A 24854-nucleotide genomic window follows, 5' to 3' on the forward strand; every position below is an offset into this window, starting at 1 on the left:
AGGAGATCCAGCACACGTGATGTGATTCGCCTGTAGATGTCATCTGTCTAAGGAGCTGCATAGAGCCCAGGGAGGAGTAGGAGCTTTCACAGCAGACTACGGCAGACCAGGGAGCCACACAGTGCTATGTAGATGACACCATGGTGAACCGCGATATCTACGGTGCTGCGATCATTAGATCAACATAGGATGCAGCAGGACGTAATACGCGATTTGCGAACAGATGCCATCGATCTGAGGAGGCTGCGGAATACCAACAGGGAGACAGGGACTGTCATAGCTGAATCGATAAAATGACACCAAGAGTGAATCACGTACTCACAGGAATGTGGTCCTAAGGATTTCAACAATTATCCCACAATAAGGAGGTTAGCACAATAAGCCTCAGGTTGCGGCGCAAGCATTCGGGCTCTCCTCAGAAAGAAAAAAAAATTGCCTTGTACTAATCACATTTCAAAATAATATACAGCCAATAAATTAAAACAACACTAGGAAAATCAGAAGCACTAAAGTTATTAGGAAAATTTATAACATCATTGGTTTGATTACAATAATCCGAAGTAGACGTTCAGATGTTTCGAACATATTTTGATTAACGAAGGCTTACTACTCGTACATCAAACACTGCTTGGACTTTCAGGCTGCAAAAGAACTTTGATTGGACCAAGTGCTAAGGATCATCAAAAAGTCAGAGAAAAACAGATAGCCTACAGCAGTGGAGAAAGAAGCATGGAAAATGTTTATGGGCGAAACCAAAAAACGTCTCTATTCTCCATGGTCATGGTTGTAATTGTAATAATTGCAATTGTAATTATTACTATAACCAACATTACCATCGTACCAACTACCTCTTTTAATCTCATTATGTACCTAAATTGTATCAGTATGTAATTACTTAATTCCGATCCAGTTTTATGTTCAACTATGTAAGCAAGTTTTAATCCTGGTTGAGTGTAAGAGAAGGCCTTACGGCCTTAACTCTGCCAGATTAAATAAAGCCATTATTATTATTATTATTATTATTATTATTATTATTATTATTATTATCGTCTCACTACTGCGAAAGTGTCCCTTTCATTTCGACGGGAAGAAAATTATTCGTATCTCTTTTGCTCATCAGACTGCAAATCCGATACGAAGAGCAGATTGGCACATGGCAATGCACCGAACAGAAGTCAAACATGTCACATTTCTTCCGAATTATTGAACACCAGAGAAACTGAATAAGATAATAATCTTTTGTGCTACTTGCTATTTAGTCACAGACAAGAAACACGTTCTATATTACTTCAATCCGAATTACACTTGGGACCTTTGAGAATTTTTCATAAAATATTTAATTATGATTCTACTAACACATTCGATCTCGGATTCATTTTGTGTAAAGGTATAGTCAAAATGACAATGTTATAAAGAAAGATAATTTCTCTCAAAAACATCAAGTTTCATGTAAAACGTTTAAGTACGATTTATTTATAACAGTAAAACACATTAGGGACGCAATGCTTTATTATATTAAGCAGAACTATGGTTGTAAATTGAATTAATCTGTTTACTTTGTTTGTATAGTTTGGCTGATGAATTATATATGCTTTAAATTGAATAGTAATCTGTAGAGCTCTAATGGTGAATTGTTTAATGTTAATGTTATGTTTTATTTAACGACGCTCGCAACTGCAGAGGTTATATCAGCGTCGCCGGATGTGCCGGAATTTTGTCCCGCAGGAGTTCTTTTACATACCAGTAAATCTACTGACATGAGCCTGTCGCATTTAAGCACACTTAAATGCCATCGACCTGGCCCGGGATCGAACCCGCAACCTTGGGCATAGAAGGCCAGCGCTATACCAACTCGCCAACCAGGTCGACTGAATTGTTTATGTTTGTAAAATTGAAGTAACTTGCATGATATGTATTATCAATTTCTGTAGATCACAACTGATTGAATTGTTTATGCTTTAAATTGAATAGTAATCTGTATAGCTCTATTGATGATTTGTTTATGTTTGTAATTTGAAGTAACTTGCATGATACGTATTATCAATTTCTGTATATCTCAACTGATTGAATTGTTTATGCTTTAAATTGAATTAACTTACTTGTTTTGTATTATATTTTATAACTCAACTGATGAATAATCGTTTGCGTTTGCAAATTTAATAATTGGCTATGTACTGTATTTTTTAGTAGAGCCATCGATGTAGCTCAGTCGGCAGATTCACTGGCCTGCTGATCCGGAGCTGCGCTCGGGCTTGGGTTGGATTCCCCGTTTGGTCTCATTGAATGGTTTCTTCCGAGGTTTTCCACAGCCGTGGGACTGATGCCTGATGGTCTATGGCGTGTCCTCGGCCCCACTCCATTTCACCCCTTTGATCTGAATACTTGGTTGGCTTTTTTCCGGCGTTTTCCCCAACCATAAGGCAAATGCCAGGTAAGCTTTGGTGAATCCTCGGGCCTCACCCCATCTCACTACATCTCGCCGAAATATTGTAAAAATTGTAGAAAATTGCAAAATGGTAAAATTGTAAAATGTTGTAACAATTTGTAAAAATTGTAATTGTAATTGTAATCTTGTAAAATTTTGACTTGTTCCACTTCTTAAAGCTTCATTGCTAATGTAAGATCTATGGAATAGAATAAATGAAAAGAAATGAAAAGAACTTTAGGGTTCAAAAGTAGGCCTATGTAATACATACATATGCAATAATTTTACACACACGCCAGAATATTCTACATTATTGCTTCAAGCTACTGTTTCCGCCTTAAAAAGGTGAAGAAAGTTGAAACGTAGATGCCAGCGTTAAGATTCCAAATATGTTCCTGTTTGCGTAATAATATGGAGGCGGTGTACACATTTCCCATGGTTGCCGTCTGTAATGGACTTACAATGAGCTTCAAAGTTTATTGTCACTTAAACAGAGTTACGATTATTGCTTTTAGATGATATACTGTGATGGCCGGTAAAGCAAAAAAATAGACTAAATATTCACACATATTATTTAGAAAGGTCGGAAGGAAAGCCACCTGGTTCTTTTATTTTTCTTTAGAGACAAGGGAACAACGATGATAAACGTATTTCTTACTTCCTCTTACATTATAAGATGTATAGAAAATTATATGTCTACCACTGCGCACTGGAAAAATTAAATTTCGAGATTTTCAAGAAAATGCATATTCAGCATCCGTGTGGGGTTACTAGTCCTCTATCAGGCACTTCCTCGCAAAGGGGATGCTCGTCAGAAATGGAGGATACTGGGGAAATAAAATAATCATGGCGGACCTAATCTACCTGGGAAGGAGGACCTCATCAGCCGCAGTGAAGGCAATCCGTCCAAGTGAAAAATCAATGAAGTCAAATTCTAGTCCTCCAGGTTCGGGGTTGTGCAGTAGGCCAATAATCTCCCATACAAAATCCAGCAATCTCTTAGCTTCATAGAGTACCTGTATAACCGGACTATTTAAATTATGACAAATAAAGACAGGAAAAGGACTATGAGAAAAAATATATTACATATGTTGAATATCGGTGTTTGAGATAAATATTCTTAAAATTTCTATACAGAAAACAAAAGTAGCCTAATTGGATTTGAAGGAAATAAACCATTGAGAACAGAATAGTACTGTAATATAATATAACAATATTATAGAATATGTTCTTAATTTTGATTACTTAGGATGCATAGGAGTAATTTCAAACACCATCTTCAATTATCCATAAACTAAATAAATTTAGACAGTTAATCGGAACTATAAAAAAAAAAACATTCAACAAGGAGTATAAACAGTAACATGAACTGCTGCCAGTAAGTTAAAAGGAGGATAGCAATAACAAAGGAAGCCTTTAATAGAAAAGGAGCATCTCGTGCGGGCCTCTGGAATAAGAACTAAGCAAGCGACTAGTAAAGTGCTTTGTGTGAAGTGTGGAATTGTAAGGGACAGAAACATGGACATTGCGACGAAGTGAAGAGAAACGACAAGGAACATTTGAAATGTGGATATGGAGAAGAATGGAGCATGTGAAACAGATACACAGAATAAGAAACTAAGCTGTGTTGGAAAAAGTGGGTGAAGAAAGAATGATGTTGAAACTGACCAGGAAGAGCAAAAGGAATTGGCTGGGTCACTGACTGAGAAAAGACGAGCTGGTGAAGGATGCATTGGAAAGAATGGTGAACGGGAAAGAAGTTCGGAGCAGAAGAAGATCAGATGAGACGACATTAAGATATATGGATTAAGAGGAAAGCAGAAAGTACAGAGTGATTCACGAGGATTTGCCGTTCCTTACGGAGCTTATTTCCGAAGATATTCTGAGAAAAAAATGTCATATAAACATTTGTCCTAATCTTAATATTTTCAAAGTTACACTAATTTGAAATTGTTGGTAAAATATCATTATTCTTGAATTTTAAGGGTAAAAGATATTAGAAATAAAGAATGAATATTCAGGAGTATCATTTCTTTAATTAGCTAGTATTCTGAATCTAAAAATGTGTTGTGAATGCCATAGTTGCTTCGTACAAAATTCTTTTTCGACTTTTAACTACAAAATTACATTTTCTTACGCATTTATCACAACAATTGTTAGAAATCACGCCACTCTTGTAAATTCTTTAAGATTGTACATTAGGATGCATAATTAAACTATAAAGAATCAAGTTCCTAAAGTCGTATGATTTATAACAATTTTTTGATAAGTGCGTAAGAATGATGTCATTTTTAGTTTGAAAAATTAAATCTGTGCTAAACAATTAACAACACATTTTTAGCTTCAGAACACTAGTAAATTAAAGAAATGACATTTCTGAATAGTTCATTCTCTATTTGTAATATTTTTTTACCCTTAAAACTACAGAAAAAATGTATTTTACTAACAATTTCAAATTAATGCAACTTTGAAAATATTGAGATTAGGACAAATGTTTATAGAACATTTTTTGCTCAGAATATATTTAGAACTAAGCTCCGTAAAGGTCGGTAAATCCTCGTGAATCACCCTGTATAAAAGATTGGAAAAGCTAGATTTACAGTGAAAGGTCTGCTCTTGGGCAGAACACTATGAATGATTTCAACAAAGTACGTAAAGATATAATCTTAAAATGTTATAAAGTAATGATGGTCCCAGTTAGTGTCCTACAATGTTCGAATATGGGAGAGGTAACCAAGACATTACGAATTTCGTCTTATTTCATATGAAGAACTAATCCTGAAGCGGTTAAAACATGAAGGGATGGGAGTGGAGGACAGCGAATAATTTTATAACAAGGTGAAACAAACACGACACGCCTCCTTCTGCAGAGCAAACATCTGCGATTCTCGAACTTCGCCATACTCGACAAACTTGAACCGAATATAGCGCCTGTAATTCACGACGCTAGTCCCAGTGCTTCTATAAGGCTCGGACTATTGTCGCAGAAGAAATGAGATTGTTACGACCTCTGGCTGACTAATCTTTATTAAACCACAAAAAAATTAAATATGTAAAGAACTGAGTGCAAGTATGATACAACAAAATAGAACATTACAGGTCCAAGTGGTACGAACATTACCAGAGAATGGAAAACTACTGTATTCAATATATATATATATATATATATATATATATATATATATATATATACGATTCTTCCGACGCCGGGGTGGAATCCGGTGTGGCTTAGTGGATAAAGCGTCAGCACGTAGAGCTGAAAACCCGGGTTCAAATCCCCGCGCCGGAGAGAATTTTTCTCCGTTCCATTACTCTTTCATCGTACTGTATTCAAGTTTATAGATACACACCAACAGGAAGGAGCAATGTAGGCAGACCAAAGAAGCGCTGGAGAGAGCAGAGTTAATTATTACTTTGTGATTGGAACAGGCCAGTACGCCTAAACCGTACGGTCTATTATGATAATGATATATTCAGAACCATTGATACCAATGAAAGGTATTTTTTACACGTTGTCTGAGTATGTGTGTGCTGTCAATAGTCTTTCGTCCTAAACCAGAAAGATCATATGAAGAGTACACGAGGAAACGAGTCAGAATCACAATTCTCATAAAGGTGATATCATCCAATTTACTATATTATTATTGCAAACTTTAATATTTCTCTTATCAAAAACTGGTGAAGGAGAATTATCACCATGGATACAGTTATCGTTTCCTACTTTTTCATTAGGAAAAGCAATAAATTTTGCAGTAATATACTGAATTAGAAGATAACATCACTCTTACTATCAATGTAGTCAGGCCCACACATTTCTTCCACGAAATAAAATAAAATTCTCCTCAAAAAGTCATTCAAAGCCTTAAAAATGCACTCTGCTGTATACTGTAGAAGTTCACTTGAACACAAGAAATCTTCCATAATTTTGTCTTCCCATATGTAGCGTATGAAAACCAGCATGATAGCTTTTTTCAGTTCATTTATTGTATTCCATAGATCTCACATTTCCAATGAAGGTTTAATATATGAAACAAGTCAAAATTTTACAAGATTACAATTTTTTGACGAGATATAGTGAGATTATGCCGAGGATTCGCCAAAAGATTACCTGGTATTTGCTTTATGGTTGGGAAAAAACTCTGAAAAAACCCAACCAGGTAATCAGATCATAGGGGATGAAGTGAGGTGAGGCCGAGGATTCACCATAGATCACTCGACATCCACCCCACGGCTAGGGAAAACCTTGGAAGAAAACAACCAATCAGACCAAACGGGGGATCCTACCCAAGCCCGCGCGCAGCTCCTGATGAGCAGGCCAGTGAATCTGCCGACTGAGCTACATCGATGGCTCTGCTAAAAATACACAGTACATAGCCAATCAGATTATTAAATTTACAAACCCAAACGGGTATTCATCAGTTGAGCTATAAAATATAATACACAGCAAGGAAGTTAATTCAATTTAAAAACATAAACAATTCAATCAGTCGAGATATACAAAAATCTATAATACATGTCATCCAAATTACAAGCATATACAATTCATCATTGAGCTACACAGATTACTATTCAATTTAAAGCATATACAATTCATCAGCCAAACTATACAAACACATACAGTACATATTGTGGTGTCAGTACTTTCATCGATCTGCAATGAAAAAAAGTTGCAGTCTGTATCCTTGAAATGAGAGTCTGTTTTATGTCAGCAGACATATCACATATTCTCCGTTTCACCGTGTTGTTTGATAGAGGCATTTTGCTGATTTCACTAGACGCAAAGTACACGTTTGCAGACAGCCACACATGCAGGTAAAATCACTTCCTCGCCTACAGTATGAGCCATTCCTGTTCTGGAAATAATTTTTGCAACGTCATATGAAGCCAACCTTGCATTCTCTTGAGCACATACACCAAAAAGTTTTTCTACAGTTTTTCTTTACCTATCTCAAACTTCGCTACTTTATTCTGAAAAATTCTAGTGACTTAGGGGAGAGTTGGGTAGTATCGAACATCAGGTAATATCGGACAGTGAGTTTCTTTCATCTTCCACCAGGTGATAGTACCTGAATGACATGGTTATGTTTCTGTGATGTTGCATACAGAAACGTAACCATGTCATTCAGGTACTACCATCTGTTGGTAAATGAAAGAACGCACTGTCCGATATTACCCGATGTCCGATACTACCCAACTCTCCCCTATTTTTGTGTTGTGAATGTTTAGTTTTCAAATGTCGCCTCAGATCAGCTGGTTCCATAGAATCATTAGCAAGAGAATCACAGCATAAAACACACACGGGCTTTGACTTCAAAAGTTATCTTCGTTTAGCTTCAATGAAACCATGTTTAGGATAAGCATTGCTGTACTTACGTACTTTAGAATTTTTATGTACTTTACATGTAATAGAAGTTGATGTACTGACGTCGTTAGGATAAGCATTGCACTCCGAGTCATGTTTCCTGCTGCGGATCACTTTGTCTTTTTAAAAACCAGTCTTTAACATGCTTTCATTTTAACAAGACGCTAAAAACAACTACTTGTATAATTAATGCGATAGAAGCGCGAACAGGCTGCAAACATAACGAGTAGCGATACTGTATTAAGACAACAGTCACAAGCGTTTAAACTACGATATTATAAATGGCTACTAACTTTGCAGAATTGGCGTGAACGTTGACATACTTAAATATTTACCAACAGAGTTCAGGACAGAAAAAATAATTTATAAGATTAGTTACATATTAGACCGATAGGTGGCTTATTTGGCGATAATGCAGACTTCCAGCTGCAGTTTGTTTCTATTTTACCGACAGCTGGCTAACGTCACTTCTGTACTTTCGAAGAGCTTATAAAATGCTGGTTTTGCAAAATTGAGTGGGTTAATTATACGTCCTTAAGAAGTTTTGAACGGAAGAGTCTGCGTAGAATCTTTGGCCCAGTCAATGATCATCAAGGATGGAGGATACGCTCCAAAAACGAACTTCTTAACCTGATAGGAGGTTAAGATGTTGTAAAATTTATGAAAGCTCAAAGACTGAGATGGCTGGGACATGTAAACAGGATGCCTGAAACACGCACTCCTATTAAAATGTTAAAAGGTAGACTATATAACAGGAGGAGAAAGGGTAGACCAAAGCTGAGGTGGATGGATGGGGTATCCAAAGATCTTGAAATTATGGGAGTGAGAGGATGGACTAACCTGGTGAAGAACAGAGTAAGATGGAAGGCTGTTGTTAAGGAGGCCAAAACCACCCCGGGTTGTAGCGCTAACTGATGATGATGATGATGATGATGATGATGATAAATTATACGATGTAAATAATGCCATGGATCCCACATATTTGTTCCACGGGTCCGCGGACTATCAATTGGGAAACACTGCTCTAAATTATTTTAAACAGTCTAATAGTACGTAGAAGTCTAGTTCTGAACAGCAAATATTTTTAGGAAATAGCTAACACAGTCCAGTTACAAGCCTTTACAGAGGGACCAGCAGAAACAGGTGGGGGAAACCGAGATGCGACATAACCACTCGGACGGACAGTACATTATTGACTTTTTTCTATTATGGAAGGAGTAGCCTATTTGGTTACAATGTTTAGCTGCCGGAGATGTGAGTTCATTAACTCTTCGTTAAATGTTAATAATTGATATTTAGTAAACTCTTCGTTAAACGGCTGTTCTTCATATTTTATATTGCTTCTTACCCATAGATCTAATTTATTTAACGACGCAGCATCAATTGTGAGGTTATGTAGCGTCAGTGAAATTGATGATAGCGAAATGATATCAAGGTTTCGCCATAGGATGAGCTGATATTCGTCTTGCGGTTAGGTAAAACCTAGGAGAAAGTCTTAGGTGATCAGACCCAGTGCAGTCCCAAATCACAATTCGCTACCCATGAACTCTGGTGGTGGCCCATATTAGGCCTACGTTATTATTATTATTATTATTATTATTATTATTATTATTATTATTATTATTTTAAGAGATAATTTATGTCGAACGTCTCAGGAAATGTTAGAGTTAAACGAACACAATGTAAAAACGAAACAAACAGGCTTTAATGCCTAAACATGAAGAGAAGATGATGATTAAGAGAACATTCGAATATAAATACGCAGGACAGAAACGTATACAAAGATCTCTATGAGGATGAGAAGACGATTTCTGATATGGAACAGGTTATGTAGTTGAGTACCATATCTAATTTTTCGGCTTCATAAAACTCCCTATGGATCTGACAATGTTTTGACCTAGAATTACGTCTTTCTCCTCAGTAGGTAATATGGGTTGTGTAAATTGGGAACTGACCGTCACATAAACATGGAGCCCACTATCATCGCTAATGCTCGAAAATGAAAAGACAAAGATAATGGATAGAAATATGAACGGCCGCTGCCGGCTGAGCCTGAACGAGCTGGCAACGTCACCGCAAAAATATCCCAGATGACATAACCTTGACGTCAGCACTTCAGTTCAGAGAGCCGTATTGTCGGATGCGTATCGCGCCGGCAGGAAAACCTAAATCTAGACCGAGGTAGGGGGCATACAGATAGCTATGCACCTGTCGACAGGTGATCCAACCCACACGTAGTTTTATATAAAGATATGCAGTATAAATTTACTTACTTATTTATGGCTTTTAAGGAACCTGGAGGTTCATTGCCGCCCTCACATAAGCCCGCCATCGGTCCCTATCCTGAGCAAGATTAATATAGTCAATATCATCATATCCCGCCTCCCTCAAATCCACTTTTATATTATCCTCCCATCTACGTCTCGGCCTCCCCAAAATATTTTTCCCTCCGGTCTCCCAATTAAAACTCTATATGCATTTCTGGATCCGCCCATACGTGCTACATGTCCTGCCCATCTCTAACATCTGTATTTAATGTTCCTAATTATGTCAAGTGAAGAATACAAGGCGTGCAGTTCTGCGTTGTGTAACTTTCTCCATTCTCCTGTAACTTCATCCCTCTTAGCCCCAAATATTTTCCTAAGCACTTTATTCTCAAACATCCTTAACCTCTGTTCCTCTCTCAAAGTGAGAGTCCAAATTTCACAACCATAAAGAATAACCGGTAATGTAACTGTTTTATAAATTCTAACTTTGAGCTTTTTTGAGAGCAGACTGGATGATAAAAGCTTCTCGACCGAATAATAACAGGCATTGCCCATATTTATTCTGTGTTTAATTTCCTCCTGAGTGTAATTTATATTTGTTCCTGTTACTCCAAGACATGTGATTTTTTCCACCTCTTCACAGGATAAATTTCCAATTTTTATATTTCCATTTCGTACAATATTCTGGTCACGAGATATAATCATATACTTTATCTTTTCGGGATTTACTTCCAAATCTATCTACGCAGTATATTTTATATGTAAAAAATATGTAACTTATCTTTGTTCTACCAATAAATTATTATTATTATTATTATTATTATTATTATTATTATTATTATTACTTTAAAGTTATGCACCTGTCAATTTTTGTATTCCTAGCGGAGTTTAGGCCTATACTAAGTTCATGGGGCTGTCGTGACGTGTGATAACTCGACACCGAATCTTCACCTAAGACAACACGTGACTACGGACAAACATTCATGTTGCAGGCGGAATGCCAACCCACGACCATGACTGTCACTCAGAATTTAAGGTGCACGCCTTAGCTCATCGTCTTTAAAAGACAGAATTTTTTTCTGTCAAGGAGAGGGCAGGTTTCAATACAAACGTCACAAAGACGAAAGCCAGGTTGTTTGTTACTCTTCGTCACTTTGGGCCTAACATACGTAGATTTCCTTTACGTTCCTCATTTCTCGAAATAGTAGCTAATTCCAGTTATGACTCCCAAAAAAGTTAGTCAGGATTAAAAATTCTTGATAGAAACTGCCTACTGAAGGATGCATTGGAAGGAATGGTGAAGGAGAAGAGTTCGGGGCAAAAGAAGATATCAGATTATAGACGACATTATTATATGGATCATATGCGGAGACAAAGAGGAAGGCAGAAAAAAGAAAAGATTGGAGAAATCTGGGTTTGCAGTGTAAGACCTGCCCTTGGGCAGAACACTATGAATGAATGATATATTGAGCTATCCATACAAATGCAGAAAGTTTTGTCATTTATGAATTTTATTTATTTATATTCATATTTTAAACTGTAGGCACAACAACTTTCAGCCTTTCCCTCTTATTCTATATTTCACACTAGGTCGTGATAGCTTAGAGAATAAAGTTTAGGTTTATGTATTATTTTGAAATTTAACGAAAGAAAACATGGAGGAACATAGTACTTGAAAACGTATTAGATATAATGAACATTTTAAAAGTAAAATATATACTGCCCGATTTTATTTATGATATACCAAGTCGGTTTTTTACTTGGTTATTTAACGACGCTGTATCAACTATGAAGTTATTTAGCGTGGGTGGAATTGGTGATAGCGAGATGAGGCCGAGGATTCGACATAGATTGTCTGACATTTTCCTTACGGTTGGGGAAAACCTCGAAAAAACCAAACCAGGTAATCAGTCCAAGCGGGAATCGAACCCGCGCCCGAGCGCAACTCCGGATCGCCAGGCAAGCGCCTTAGCCGACTCAGCTACGTCGGTGACTATTTGGTTGTTATTAAATGCATTACATAAAACACAGAGCAAAACTTATCATTTTTAAACTAGCCGTACCCGTGCGCTCCGCTGCACCTGTTAGAAATAAATATAAAGTAATTACATAATTAAAATAGGACGTTTGATCCAGGGAACAACTTTTACAACAGCGCAAGATAATCTGCTGCGCTCATTACCCAATTTTTTTGCATTGCATTTATTGCATATATATTTTATGTATTTTAACACGATTCAATTGAGCATAGTTAAAATTTGAATTATAAAATAATGGATTGCTAAGCTAACGTACTATTACTGCATACTAAATCAATACACTCTCGTTGTTCGTTAATTCTCTGAGATAAAAATGAGTGTACATAAATATTATTTTAAGAAATACAGAAAACGAATGTACAAAATAGCCTATCAAATTTTCTGTGCATAAGCTATTTTAATCTTACCTGTCCTCGATTTACTCAGACGTTACTGTAATAACATTATAGCATTATGTCCATCTAGAGAAACTACACTTTCCAATGGTGAAATAATAATTAATTATATAAATCGGTTAATTTAGCTTTTGATATTACTTCATACAAACATAGAAACATTCTCTGTAGGCTATGTTTAATAGCTTTAGATTGTTGATGTCCAAGGGCCCTGTTTCGATTGTTGTTGTCCAAGGCCCCTTATAGACGAAGTCATTTGTTCTTAATTCATTGCACCGTCTTAGAAGGCGTTATTTTAATCATAAAACTCATTTATCTCATTAAATATCAGTCCTGTCAAAATTTTGTAAAGAATAAAACTTATCGGAAATCATTTTTAAAGAAACTTTTGTTATGTAACATTTTTCACAAAAATCAATAATAAGCGAGATATTTCGATTTATTTAATTCAGGCCCCCTTATAACCCCCCTTTTAAATAAAGGACTTTGAATGCCATATAGCCTAAAATCTAAGTTACAACGAACTTAATTTATATTCCAATTTTCATATAAATCAGTTCAGCCATTATCACGTGAAAAGGTAACAAACATACAGACAGACATACAAACAAAAATTTCAAAAATGCGATTTTCGGTTTCAGGGTGGTTAATTATATATGTTGGGACCAATTATTTTTGGAAAATCGAAAATTACCAGAAAAATTTCGGCTACAGATTTATTATTAGTATAGATGTTAAGGATTTTACGGACAATATTCAAAAGTTTTAGGGTGCTATGCATAGACATTTCGCTAGCCCGCGCTACGAGCGTGCTAAACTAGCCCCGGCTATCGACTGATTGCTTGTACAGGATTCATATCATATCATGTCGCTAGCACTGGTTTATGAATACAAAAAACGTTAGTTCGCTGATCATCCACCGGAAGCCCGCGCTAAGAATGTCTATGAATACGGCCCTTAATGTCAAATGCCATACGTCTTTTCTATTTTCTTCCATATTGTTCTGTTTCTTTTTATATTTTTGTTACACTTAACATAGCAGAAACATACAGTAGGTGTAAATCAAATTACAATCGACAATCAAAGCAAACAGATTGCTTTAAACCTAGAAGAGATGTAGCCTGGACGTTTTCTATTGCTAGTGAAGGTTATAAAGAACATCCTTTCGTACTTTAGGTCTATCTGAACTTCAAGTAGCCTAAACGAAGGAGTAAGTTGAGAATCCTACTTGTTGGGATGTTACAAATTATTACATTAATTACACGAATTTAGCCATTTGTAAGGATCCCGACGCGAGTAGAATATCTTTCTCACTCCTATATTCACCTGAAGACAGAAGTTAGATCTATCCTTAAAACATTGTGAGTTTTTATGTACTTATCTAACAGTGAAAAAAATCCACCTCTTGCAAATAATCCATAATTTATTCTCCATAAATTAGAATGAAATTGCATTAATATGGCAACAGAATTATATTGAAATTCATAGCAGTAAGTTAGGCTTACTAACAACGCTGAACAGAAGTGCATCAGAACAAAATAGTCACAATAAACCAATAGCAATTCAAAATGTTTCTCCTGGAAAGATGTTGGTTTACAAAAAAAACTCGTGAAATTACTACACTTTCATTAACAAGTAAAGATAATGGATAAAATATACTCCACCATTAATATTATTATTATTATTATTATTATTATCTATTCCAATTGTATTAGCCAACCAATTATTTTCATGCACTTTAGTAGTTTTAATATTGTCGAACGGGTAGTATACCTACTCTGAAAATAGGCCATAATAACTATATAATCACATTTATTTCTTCATCTTATGTAAGAAACAAAAGTTTAAAAGAAATCATTAAAACCGATTTGCAGTAAATTGCCATTTTGTCTTTCTGATTTGAAATAAATTATTTTTTTACTAACGATTATTACAGCTATTATAGTATAAATCCCGGATAAATTGACTCATAGATATGGAATATTACCGTACTAAAATCGATCCAATCGTTCAGGAGAAATCGCTGTACAGAGTGACGGCATGCCGAAACCAATTTTTCCCTATCAGAGAAGCTGAAGCTCGAAATCAATATTTTTACATCACAATTTACACTTCGTGCAATGAGGAGAAAAGGAAACATTGAATTAAAATCGTTGGTAGTAATGAAAATTTAGATTTAAAACAGGTTTCAAACAATCTCTGATAATTTATATTCAAATATTACGCTTAATTTTAAAATAATAATTATGAAATGGTTTTATTTCTTGCATATAGGTAGTAGACGGAGCCCTGCGATGAATTCAATACTGACTTCGTCAATTTCCATCTGGAAGTGTGGCCAAATTATAAGTCGTAGAAATTCTTAATCGCGCGATTATGTTGATACAGACTGGTACTTACACGACAGAAAGTAAGCGTCCACAAATCGCATAGCGAAGCACAGATTTGAACCACACACCGCGAGATCACACCTGCGACTGGAGACTGCACAGATGTCAATGCGACTGACTCTTCAGCGTCCCGGAGAGGAGCACCCAGTTTATGGATTATCTGCCATCATCCGCACTGAAGAAAGTTCTAAGCGAGTGAAAACGGGGTGAAGGACTCCCCTCTACAAATCTTCGGCGGGTTTCATTGACAGCCTCTCGCGTTCTCCAGGAGCGGGGCAAAATCGCCATAATTCATCACCATCTTGAAAGCAATCGATCACGTTAAACAGGAGAATATTCATCAAGCAACAAGAGTTATATAACATGCCCGATCACTAGCAGTTAGAAACTACGTACAATAGGGCTGGCATTATAAAATATCGCGTGCAAGAACCATGGAATCTGTTCAACTTTCACCCTGACATTACAAGGTCGCCTCGGAAAACACTTCTTACCGGGATCTGAAGACGGATTCACGGAAGGATTGCAGCACTATTACACATGAGTTACAGATAATTCCCACACACAAAGAAGACGAGAACTACTTTATTATTCTACTCCACAGCGATGCATTTTCACTGATTAGGCAATAAAGTTAGCTCCTTACATCCAGAACTCATGCCGAAAAAGAAAATGTCTGATAAATAAATAAAAGTAAAAATATATAATTACATACATGCGTAAATAATTAACACCTATTTAAATAAATGTAAGTAGGTACGTGAATAAAAATAAACAAGTATGTACCAATAAATATAGGCTGATAATTAGGTACGCTGAAATGGCAGAAAAAAAAAACAAAACAAGGGACTGCCTACTGAAGGATGCACCAAAAGCAATGGTGAACGGGAGAAAAGTTCGAGGAAGAAGAAGATATCAGAGGATGGAAAACATTATGATATATGTATAGGACTGGGGACGGAATGGTTCGGTTCGGTGCAAGTATTGTGACGTCATTACTCGGTTGATCCGAGTACAGAACCGACTACAAATTTGTGGTGGCAGATTTAAAATCTGGATTGAGTCGATTTTAGAACGTACTTTGAAAGTGAAACCAAGCGTGTTTCAAAAGCGTTGCAGTAAAGCGATTTCGCTTTTCCAATTGACGAGAAAAAAAAGTGCTTCGCTTCGCTTCATTGCAAAATGGCGGTTTCAAATTTTATTTGAGTGATTACAGCTATTTTCGAAGTTATTTTATATGAACAGCCTATTTAACCTTCAGTGTTGTTATATATGACAGACGAAATAAAATTGATAAAATAATTTATAATACTAACGGCTAATAAGTTAACATGTGAGGTAAACGTCAAACGCTGCAGATAAGTAAAAAGGAAGCTAGAAAGACACGGGCTCCATGAAGAGCTGCCTAAAGCATTTAAAAAATAATACACAGAATTATTTATTATTACGGAAAGTGGATAAAATAATCAATAAAACATGGAACCTTGAACTGCGTTCTAAAATTATTGGTAATATTTCAGCACATTTTGCATTTCGCTATTTGTTAGTTAAGGACTATATAATACGTTATTTTATTTTATCGCTATTATTATTTCTAGTCTGTTGCGAAATGCAGAAAATGTTACAAAGTGTCACAGGTATCAGAAAAATTATCGAGTAAATAATTGAAACTGTCGAAAACAATTACTACCGCAAAATATTATTGGCATCAAGGTACCATGAACGTACAGTATGTTTTCAGACTTGCAACCTGCATGTACGAGTATCACACTCTTGATCTAACAGTCATAACAATAATTATTGCAAACCTAGACTATGGAATCTATTCCAGCGTGTAGTTTTCTACATTTCCCGGTACTCTCACCTTCCTGTGCCCTAAATACAGTATTTATGTAAGCATCTAGTCTGCCAGAATTTTGTCTGCACGATTTTCCTGAGATATAATCACACATCTCGCAACGTTGAGAAAGGCGAAAAGGTGAAAACATATTTGTCGGTATTTCAGTTCGCCTATGTAAATTAATTAATCGTACCCTTTGAGCATGTGCTGGGAATGGAAACCCGATAGTGAGAATTCAACTTACTGGCAGTAATACCTGAACACTTCAACATAACTTAACCGTTTATCAGTTAAATTTACAAAATTGATCCCAGACAGTGTTGCCAATTCAGCGGTTTTTCCACTAGATCTAGCGTTTTTCAGGATTAGTTTAGTGGGTAAAATTTATGAAATTTAAATTGCTTATATAAGGATTTAGCGGTTTTTTTAACACCTACAGCCGTAAAATGATCATATTTTTACATTGGTAATATAGCAATTTAGCGATTTCTGCACTGTATCTTAGCGAGTTTTTATGAATCGAGTAGGCAACACTGCCAGACACGATCTCGTGCGCTGTCATAGCAGCGTATCACACATACGAGTATGTAACCGATTAGATGTATTAGAATTAGATGTATGAAATATGCGTGTATGTGTCAAGAGGCCACGATGTAAGTCCTTCTGCATGCAGATAGTTCAGGCAGATCTACTATGCATACAATTCCTAAGGGATAAGGTTGAGATGAATGGGAGACCCTATGAGTGACTTTTCGATCCCAGAGATATCGTAAACACGAATCAGGGAGGCCCTAACGGTCACCAGATAACACGTCGTTCCGAAGGCTAACGGGACATCAGGCGACGTCCAACCGACAAGAATATTCCTTGTATGCTAGAAAGTGTTACCCAAGCTGCTTTGGCAGTTCAGTTGGCAGAGTGCTGCTTAGGACGACAGCGGACCCAAATTCAAGTCCAGGCGATAGTGGAGTTTTCTTTGTGGTAGACAATGTCAAGGCTATGAAAATTTCTCTCGGGGTTTTCCCGTTTTTCCTTTTCACTCATCAACACTCTCTACAATGCCCTTTTCATTACCATATTACTTTAAAACAAAGGGGAACTTACTGTCTTTTTTTTTTTCTTGGCGTCATATTGTAAGTCCCGAATCTCTATGGCGGTGAACTACGATTCTCTAAGATACGGTAGGTCAAAGGTATGTCGAACTTGTTGGCTAAAGAGGAATATGTGATGCGACGGATGGCTAAGACAGCTTAGCCAAGCAGCACAATCGTCACGCAAATCATTTCTTAACGAGTGCTCAAAAAGCATACTAGGTCCGCAATTCTTAGGAATAATCTCGTTCCGTCCAGTCTACAAGGGTTGCTACAAAGCGTCCTTCACCCAGCACTGAGAATATACCTCAGAAATGCCAGAAATGAGCTTCTCCGTCTGGCACCAGAGAAGCATTGAACTGGTTTGTCCCAACCATCCCTGAATTTCGTACACTTTATCCTGAAATCGTATTTTTTATGACATGAAATGAATATTAGGATGAAACGGAGGGCGTTAGTACAATAAAATTAGTACCGGTATGCTGTGAAAAATTTGTACTTTGAGGGAAATAGGAGAACCATGGGAAAAATTCCCATCATCTTAATCTCGTACACAAATGAATCATGGATTGCAGAAACACTACAACTCACAATTTTTCTCAAATTTAGTTTTTCATATGGCCATATTATTCATACATAGGTCTTTCAAGTCGTACAGAAATCTCACACGTCCAGTGCTCAGTGTACATTTCACAATGGCAATAAGTTACAGAGAATTGCAGGAAATTGCAAGAACATCACAAATTCATGGCATGTGAAATTTTTTTGAAATTAACAAAATCACTTTCATTTTCTTTGTTTTTTTTTATAGGATTAAAGGAATTTGAAGAATTAAATATGATATTCACATAATAATTCTGCATTTTTTATGTGTGTGTGTATTTTTTCAATTCTTGGCTTAAATCAAAGTTCTTTGTAAGATAAAAAAAAAGTTATCCTCCGTCTTCTTCAGCTAAAAATAATTTTAAAGAAATAAAATGATTGTTACTAATCGTTAACTGTAGAAACCCCACATATCCAGCCAACTCAATTTTTTTTCCAGAAAACACGACAAGTTAGATATTCTGAAGATATCGCACAACAGGCTGAAGCTAGTCAACAAGGTACTGTACCTAGTATTTAACATGCGAAAGCAATAAACTACATATTCCGAAGTGATATAGTGTTAAAAGTTGTGTAATCAAGATGTATAAAGAGGAAAATTAAAGTTCATGTATGAAACACCCTAGGACTTATCAGAACGTACATGCCTGGTCTCGTACGAATTCCAATGAAACGTGGAAACATTAACATATCTTTTTCTATATGACGAAGTATTTTAGAGTTTCTCCATTCATGTAAAATCATTGCAACATGTAAAGGTCCATAGAAGAAAAAATGCAGCACCACACCGTCTGGCTTAAACTGTACGTTCCCTACGCGCAGGGAATCGAGTAGAATTCAGCCCCAGTCAACATACAGTTCGGATCTGGAACTTTCAGACTACTGGTACATGTATATCCTTCTCGTTGAATAAAGAAACCACTACTATGTGACCAACAACATTTTTCTAATATCCTATAGAAAGTACGAACGTGACTCAGCTTAATTATATCAACTGACGATTCAGCGTACACATCTTTGCAGTTCCGACGGAGTCCCACTGTAGTGTCATCCCCACCGAAAGAAAAATACTACGCTTACATTCCCGGATCGGATTTCTACTGCAAGTACAGTTTTAAAACATAGAAAGATTATAAACGGACATCTATCGTACTGTCCATTTTGAGGAGAAATAAGTAAAAACAAGACTCTTAGGCCGTTGGGCCTGTTCCGTCTCCTGGATTCAGCTAGAATATGATCCTCTGAATAATTTCATACTGATATTTATAAAGCAGCAGCAGCAGCAGTAGTAGTAGTTTATTTAAAGATGCTTACTGGTTGAGTGTTAGAGAAGGCCGTATGGCCTTAACTCTGCCAGGTTAAATAAACCATTATTATTATTATTATTATTATTATTATTATTATTATTATTTCAACAGTAGCTGTTATTCAACGTTGAATTCAATTGGGCACGAAATGATAAACGAATTCTGCCTAGAACCCTCTAACGGGACAGTTTTTTTTTATGTTCCATAAATCTACGATTTAGGCTTTCCAACTTTACTTTTCTCTCGGAGGAAGCCAACCTAGGGTCCAACGACCAGAATAGTAATCGCGAGAGCACAGAGACGACAATATTCATAAAGTATCATGCCTTCTGGTACATCATTCGTACAATTTTATTATCATTCAACATACTTCGAGTATGGCCATAGGTATATTGCAAGAATTTATTGCAAAAAATATTTCGCGAATGTCTATCAGATTCTTTCAATGGAATGTATTAAATAATATATGCAGTATAATTATCGTGGAAATCGTTGTATTTTGCGATGAAAATCATAAAAGCTAGCCCAAAGTCAAAAGAAGTAGCATACGTGTTATTAGTACGTTCTATAATGGAACATGGGGCAGTATATTGGAACTCATACACAACAAACCATATTAAGTAATAGAGTCCAGCGCAGAGCGGCCAAATTTGTTAAAAGTAAAAGTGGACATGACGAGAAAATTGTTAAAGAATTAGAATAGGAACTATTAGAAACACAGATCATGATCATTGTATAGGGCCTATATGGGTCAAATAGCTGGGTAGAAATACTTACTTACTTACTGGCTTTTAAGGAATCCGGAGGTTCATTGCCGCCCTCACATAAGCCCGTCATCGCTCCCTATCCTGAGCAAGATTAATCCATTCTATATCATCATATCCCACCTCCCTCAAATCCATTTTAATATCTTCCAATCTAGTCTCGGCCTCCCTAAAGGTCTTTTTACCTCCGGCCTCCCAACTAACATTCTATATGCCCATACGTGCTACATGCCCTGCCAATCTCAAACGTCTGGATTTAATGTTCCTAATTATGTCAGGTGAAGAATACAATGCGTGCAGTTCTGTGTTGTGTAACTTTCTCCATTCTCCTGTAACTTCATCCCTCTTAGCCCCAGATATTTTCCTAAGCACCTTATTCTCAAACACCCTCAACCTCTGTTCCACTCTCAAAGTGAGAGTCCGAGTTTCAGAACCATAAAGAACAACCGGTAATATAACTGTTTTATAAATTCTAACTTTCAGATTTTTTGACAACAGACTGGATGATAAAAGCTTCTCAACCGAATAATAAGAGGCATTTCCCATATTTATTCTGTGTTTAATTTCCTCCCGAGTATCATTTATATTTGTTACTGTTGCTCCAAGATATTTGAACTTCTCCACATCTTCAAAAGATAAATTTCCAAATTTTTATATTTCCATTTCGTACAATATTCTCGTGACGAGATATAATCATATACTTTGTCTTTTCGGGATTTGGGTAGAAATATCATATTATCTTCCAATCTAGTCTCGGCCTCCCTAAAGGTCTTTTTACCTCCGGCCTCCCAACTAACACTCTATATGCCCATACGTGCTACATGCCCTGCCAATCTCAAACGTCTGGATTTAATGTTCCTAATTATGTCAGGTGAAGAATACAATGCGTGCAGTTCTGTGTTGTGTAACTTTCTCCATTCTCCTGTAACTTCATCCCTCTTAGCCCCAGATATTTTCCTAAGCACCTTATTCTCAAACACCCTTAACCTCTGTTCCACTCTCAAAGTGAGAGTCCGAGTTTCAGAACCATAAAGAACAACCGGTACTATAACTGTTTTATAAATTCTAACTTTCAGATTTTTTGACAACAGACTGGATGATAAAAGCTTCTCAACCGAATAATAAGAGGCATTTCCCATATTTATTCTGTGTTTAATTTCCTCCCGAGTATCATTTATATTTGTTACTGTTGCTCCAAGATATTTGAACTTCTCCACATCTTCAAAAGATAAATTTCCAAATTTTTATATTTCCATTTCGTACAATATTCTCGTGACGAGATATAATCATATACTTTGTCTTTTCGGGATTTGGGTAGAAATATCATCACAAATTGAAAAGTCATGGTATGGAAGATCATGAATTAGCTAATTAAGTTGATATGTAATTTATTAAGTATGCACGTAATTAATCAATATGTTTTGCAAATAATTATTAATAATTTGATGGATAGGCCTAATTAAGTTGACGTGTGCTTAATTAAGTTCATGAGTAATTAAATTGATGTATAATTAATTAATATGTAATTAAATTGATGTATAATTAAATAATATGTGTAATTATTTAGTTTATATGTAAATAACTAAGTTGACATATACTTAATTAGGTTGAAAAATTAGGTTTACTTTAAATAATATTTGCTTTATTTAAGATACTCCTTTTAGGATGCTCCTTTTGATTGAAGTTTCCATATTGGATTATTATTATTATTATTATTATTATTATTATTATTATTATTATTGTAAACTGTAATTATATCATAAATAATTTTCCTACCAGTGCCACTGGGTGTTTATCCATTTGCAGTGTGAATATACACACACACATTCACACACACACACATACATACTACACATGACTTTAACATAAACAATATCAAAAGTCGCTAAAATATTATATCAAATTGCTTTTGTGGAATAGTTCAAAACATGACGAAACCAATTAACTCTTATATTTGAGGGGTTTGGTGCAAGAACCTGATAAGTCCAGAAAAACACTTTAGGAGTAAATGCGAAAACAAAGTTTGGCATCCATTGAAGGCATGTATTTTTAGGAATTGTACAAATGTAATGGTACTGAACGATTTCTGTATGTTTTTTGTGTGTTGTATATGAATATCAATTATAAAATTATAGATGTGCATTTTAAAATTAATTATATATTTATTTGGACTTATCTGGGTTTTGCACCAAACATTTAAAATCTGACATATGATTTGGGAAAGACCATTATTGTCCAAGTAAATATCATGAAAAACAATATATAAACAATGCAAGATCATTATTTTGTTATTAACTATTAATAATCTTACAATATCTTTTACATGTGAATCATATTATACTGCAAAAGTACAAATTTTTGCATTTATAAAAAGTTCTGTTCAGTTTTGAGATATTTAAGTGTACAAATGCCAAGAGAATAGTTATCAAACTACACTGTTTACATTCTCAATACATTCTGTTGAACTGAATGATTAAATTATATGTATGGTTTCATGTTATATTTAAATACGTACCATAATAATAATAATAATAATAATAATAATAATAATAATAATAATAATAATAATAATAATAATAAATTTATCAGAATACCAGAACGTACAAAATTGGTAATACTGTACAGAAATAAATATAGTACATTAAAATATAAAAGGAAACAGAATTTAATAGAAATAAAGATGTATTATATGAAGATAATACCAGTATTGTATTTAGAGGTTATTCAATATGAGTAACAAGTTAATGAAAATATTGTGCGTTAACTTGATAATAAAATAGAGAAAACAGGAAATATAATTAATTTAAATACAGTATCCACTCTAAGTCTTTAACTTCTTATTCAGAATCATCAGAGCTATGTTCATTAGTTTCATTGGCACTACCTTGAGAATGATACATTTTCTCTCGTACAACCCCATGTCTGCTGAAATAATGTACAGTATAACATTACCAGTTTAATCACATCTTCATATTTTTAGCCTTTTAAATAGGCAATGGCCCATTGTACAATAATATCTCTGGAAACCAAGATCTCCATTGGTTGTTTTCTTCAGAAAACTGAACTCTGAAATAACAGTTGCCTATTGATGTTGGCTGACTTTCAATATGTATTTGTGCTGGGAACTGTATTGAAATACTTTATACTGAGAAATTATATTGAAATTCTTGTTTTCATGTTTCGTTTAAACATAGGTTTGAAGTGGTATCTGAAGATTTGAACATGGTTTGTGTGACAGGAACAACTGTAAACGACGTAAATGATTTCCTGAGAAGTGATCGCCATTTTTCAGGACTAAGCAATCTAGTTATATGCCTTTTCTTCTTTTCAGTAATGCCAGTCCCTGTCACATAACTTCTTGTATGCATATGAGAAGTTACGAACCCCTGAATCTTCACCTTTTCTAGGTCTTCGTCGTCGAATAGATCTTGGTGTAATGGATGCACACAAAAAGGCATCTTGTGCTTCCTTACTTAAAAGACATCTGAACTTGGTTATTATTTCCTTTTTTTCTTCTCCGTCCAATATATCAACACATTTTCGCCTACAGTTATAATAATAATAATAATAATAATAATAATAATAATAATAATAATAATGATTTATTTTAGCTGGCAGAGTTAAGGCCGTAAGGCCTTCTCTTCCACACAACCAGCAAAACAGTTATATGCAGGGCCTATTTCACGAGCTGCATTAGTCATAATAATTCACCCTTTAATCTTTTCGCTTTGTCTCTGTTTCTTTTCCATTTACTGGGATCACGTTTTCTTATCCTTGAATGTTCACCATTATCACTATTACTGCTTGAATTATCAGATGACATGTTTGGAACGCACAATAATCTGACAAAGCTACACTACATCTCGTTCATGCAGCCATTTTACTGAAAGGAAACAACTGCTACACTTGTGTTGTCATCTTTTGGTGCAAGAACCAGACAAGTCCAGGACTAGTCTGATTCTTGCTCCAAACACACCCAAAGTCTCTGTTGGCAACTAAGCATATCTCATTCAGATAAGTCCACACAACTCTGGTTCTTGCACCAAAAGATGCTCACTGTCGTATTATATATCATGCATACTCTAACTCATTTTCGACCAAAAGTGGACTTATCTGGTTTTTGCACCAAACACCTCATTTGTAAGAATGGTAAACATTTCCAAGATACTATTTTTGTGAACTATAGTTAAATTATTTCATCATCATCATCATCATAATCATCATCAACAACAGCACTATCATCAACCTAGTCTTCGTTGACTTAGCTTTTTGAATCAACATTAGATATTCACTATACTTGTTGCCAGCTCTTGATATGACTAACCGAAAGAGTCGTCAATTGAGATTCTGAAGCCAAATTGTCAGATGAAA

At 35.5% G+C, this 24854-nt stretch overlaps 1 protein-coding gene across 2 annotated transcripts in view; it reads right to left on the reverse strand.

Annotated features, from left to right (window-relative positions):
* LOC138705877 (uncharacterized) overlaps positions 1-24854 on the reverse strand; it is a 132770-nt gene that overhangs the window by 16896 nt on the left and 91020 nt on the right. The window contains exon 1 of one of the 2 annotated variants that reach the window (XM_069834590.1): positions 14889-15095. The exons of the other annotated variant lie outside the window; for it this stretch is intronic. Coding sequence (XP_069690691.1) covers positions 14889-14919 — 31 coding nt within the window. The 5' untranslated portion in view covers positions 14920-15095. Of the gene's footprint in view, positions 1-14888; positions 15096-24854 lie in introns of those variants that run through there. 2 annotated transcript variants of the gene reach the window in all.

Source organism: Periplaneta americana, chromosome 9 (genome assembly GCF_040183065.1).
Source record: "Periplaneta americana isolate PAMFEO1 chromosome 9, P.americana_PAMFEO1_priV1, whole genome shotgun sequence".
NCBI classification, from domain to species: domain Eukaryota; kingdom Metazoa; phylum Arthropoda; class Insecta; order Blattodea; family Blattidae; genus Periplaneta; species Periplaneta americana.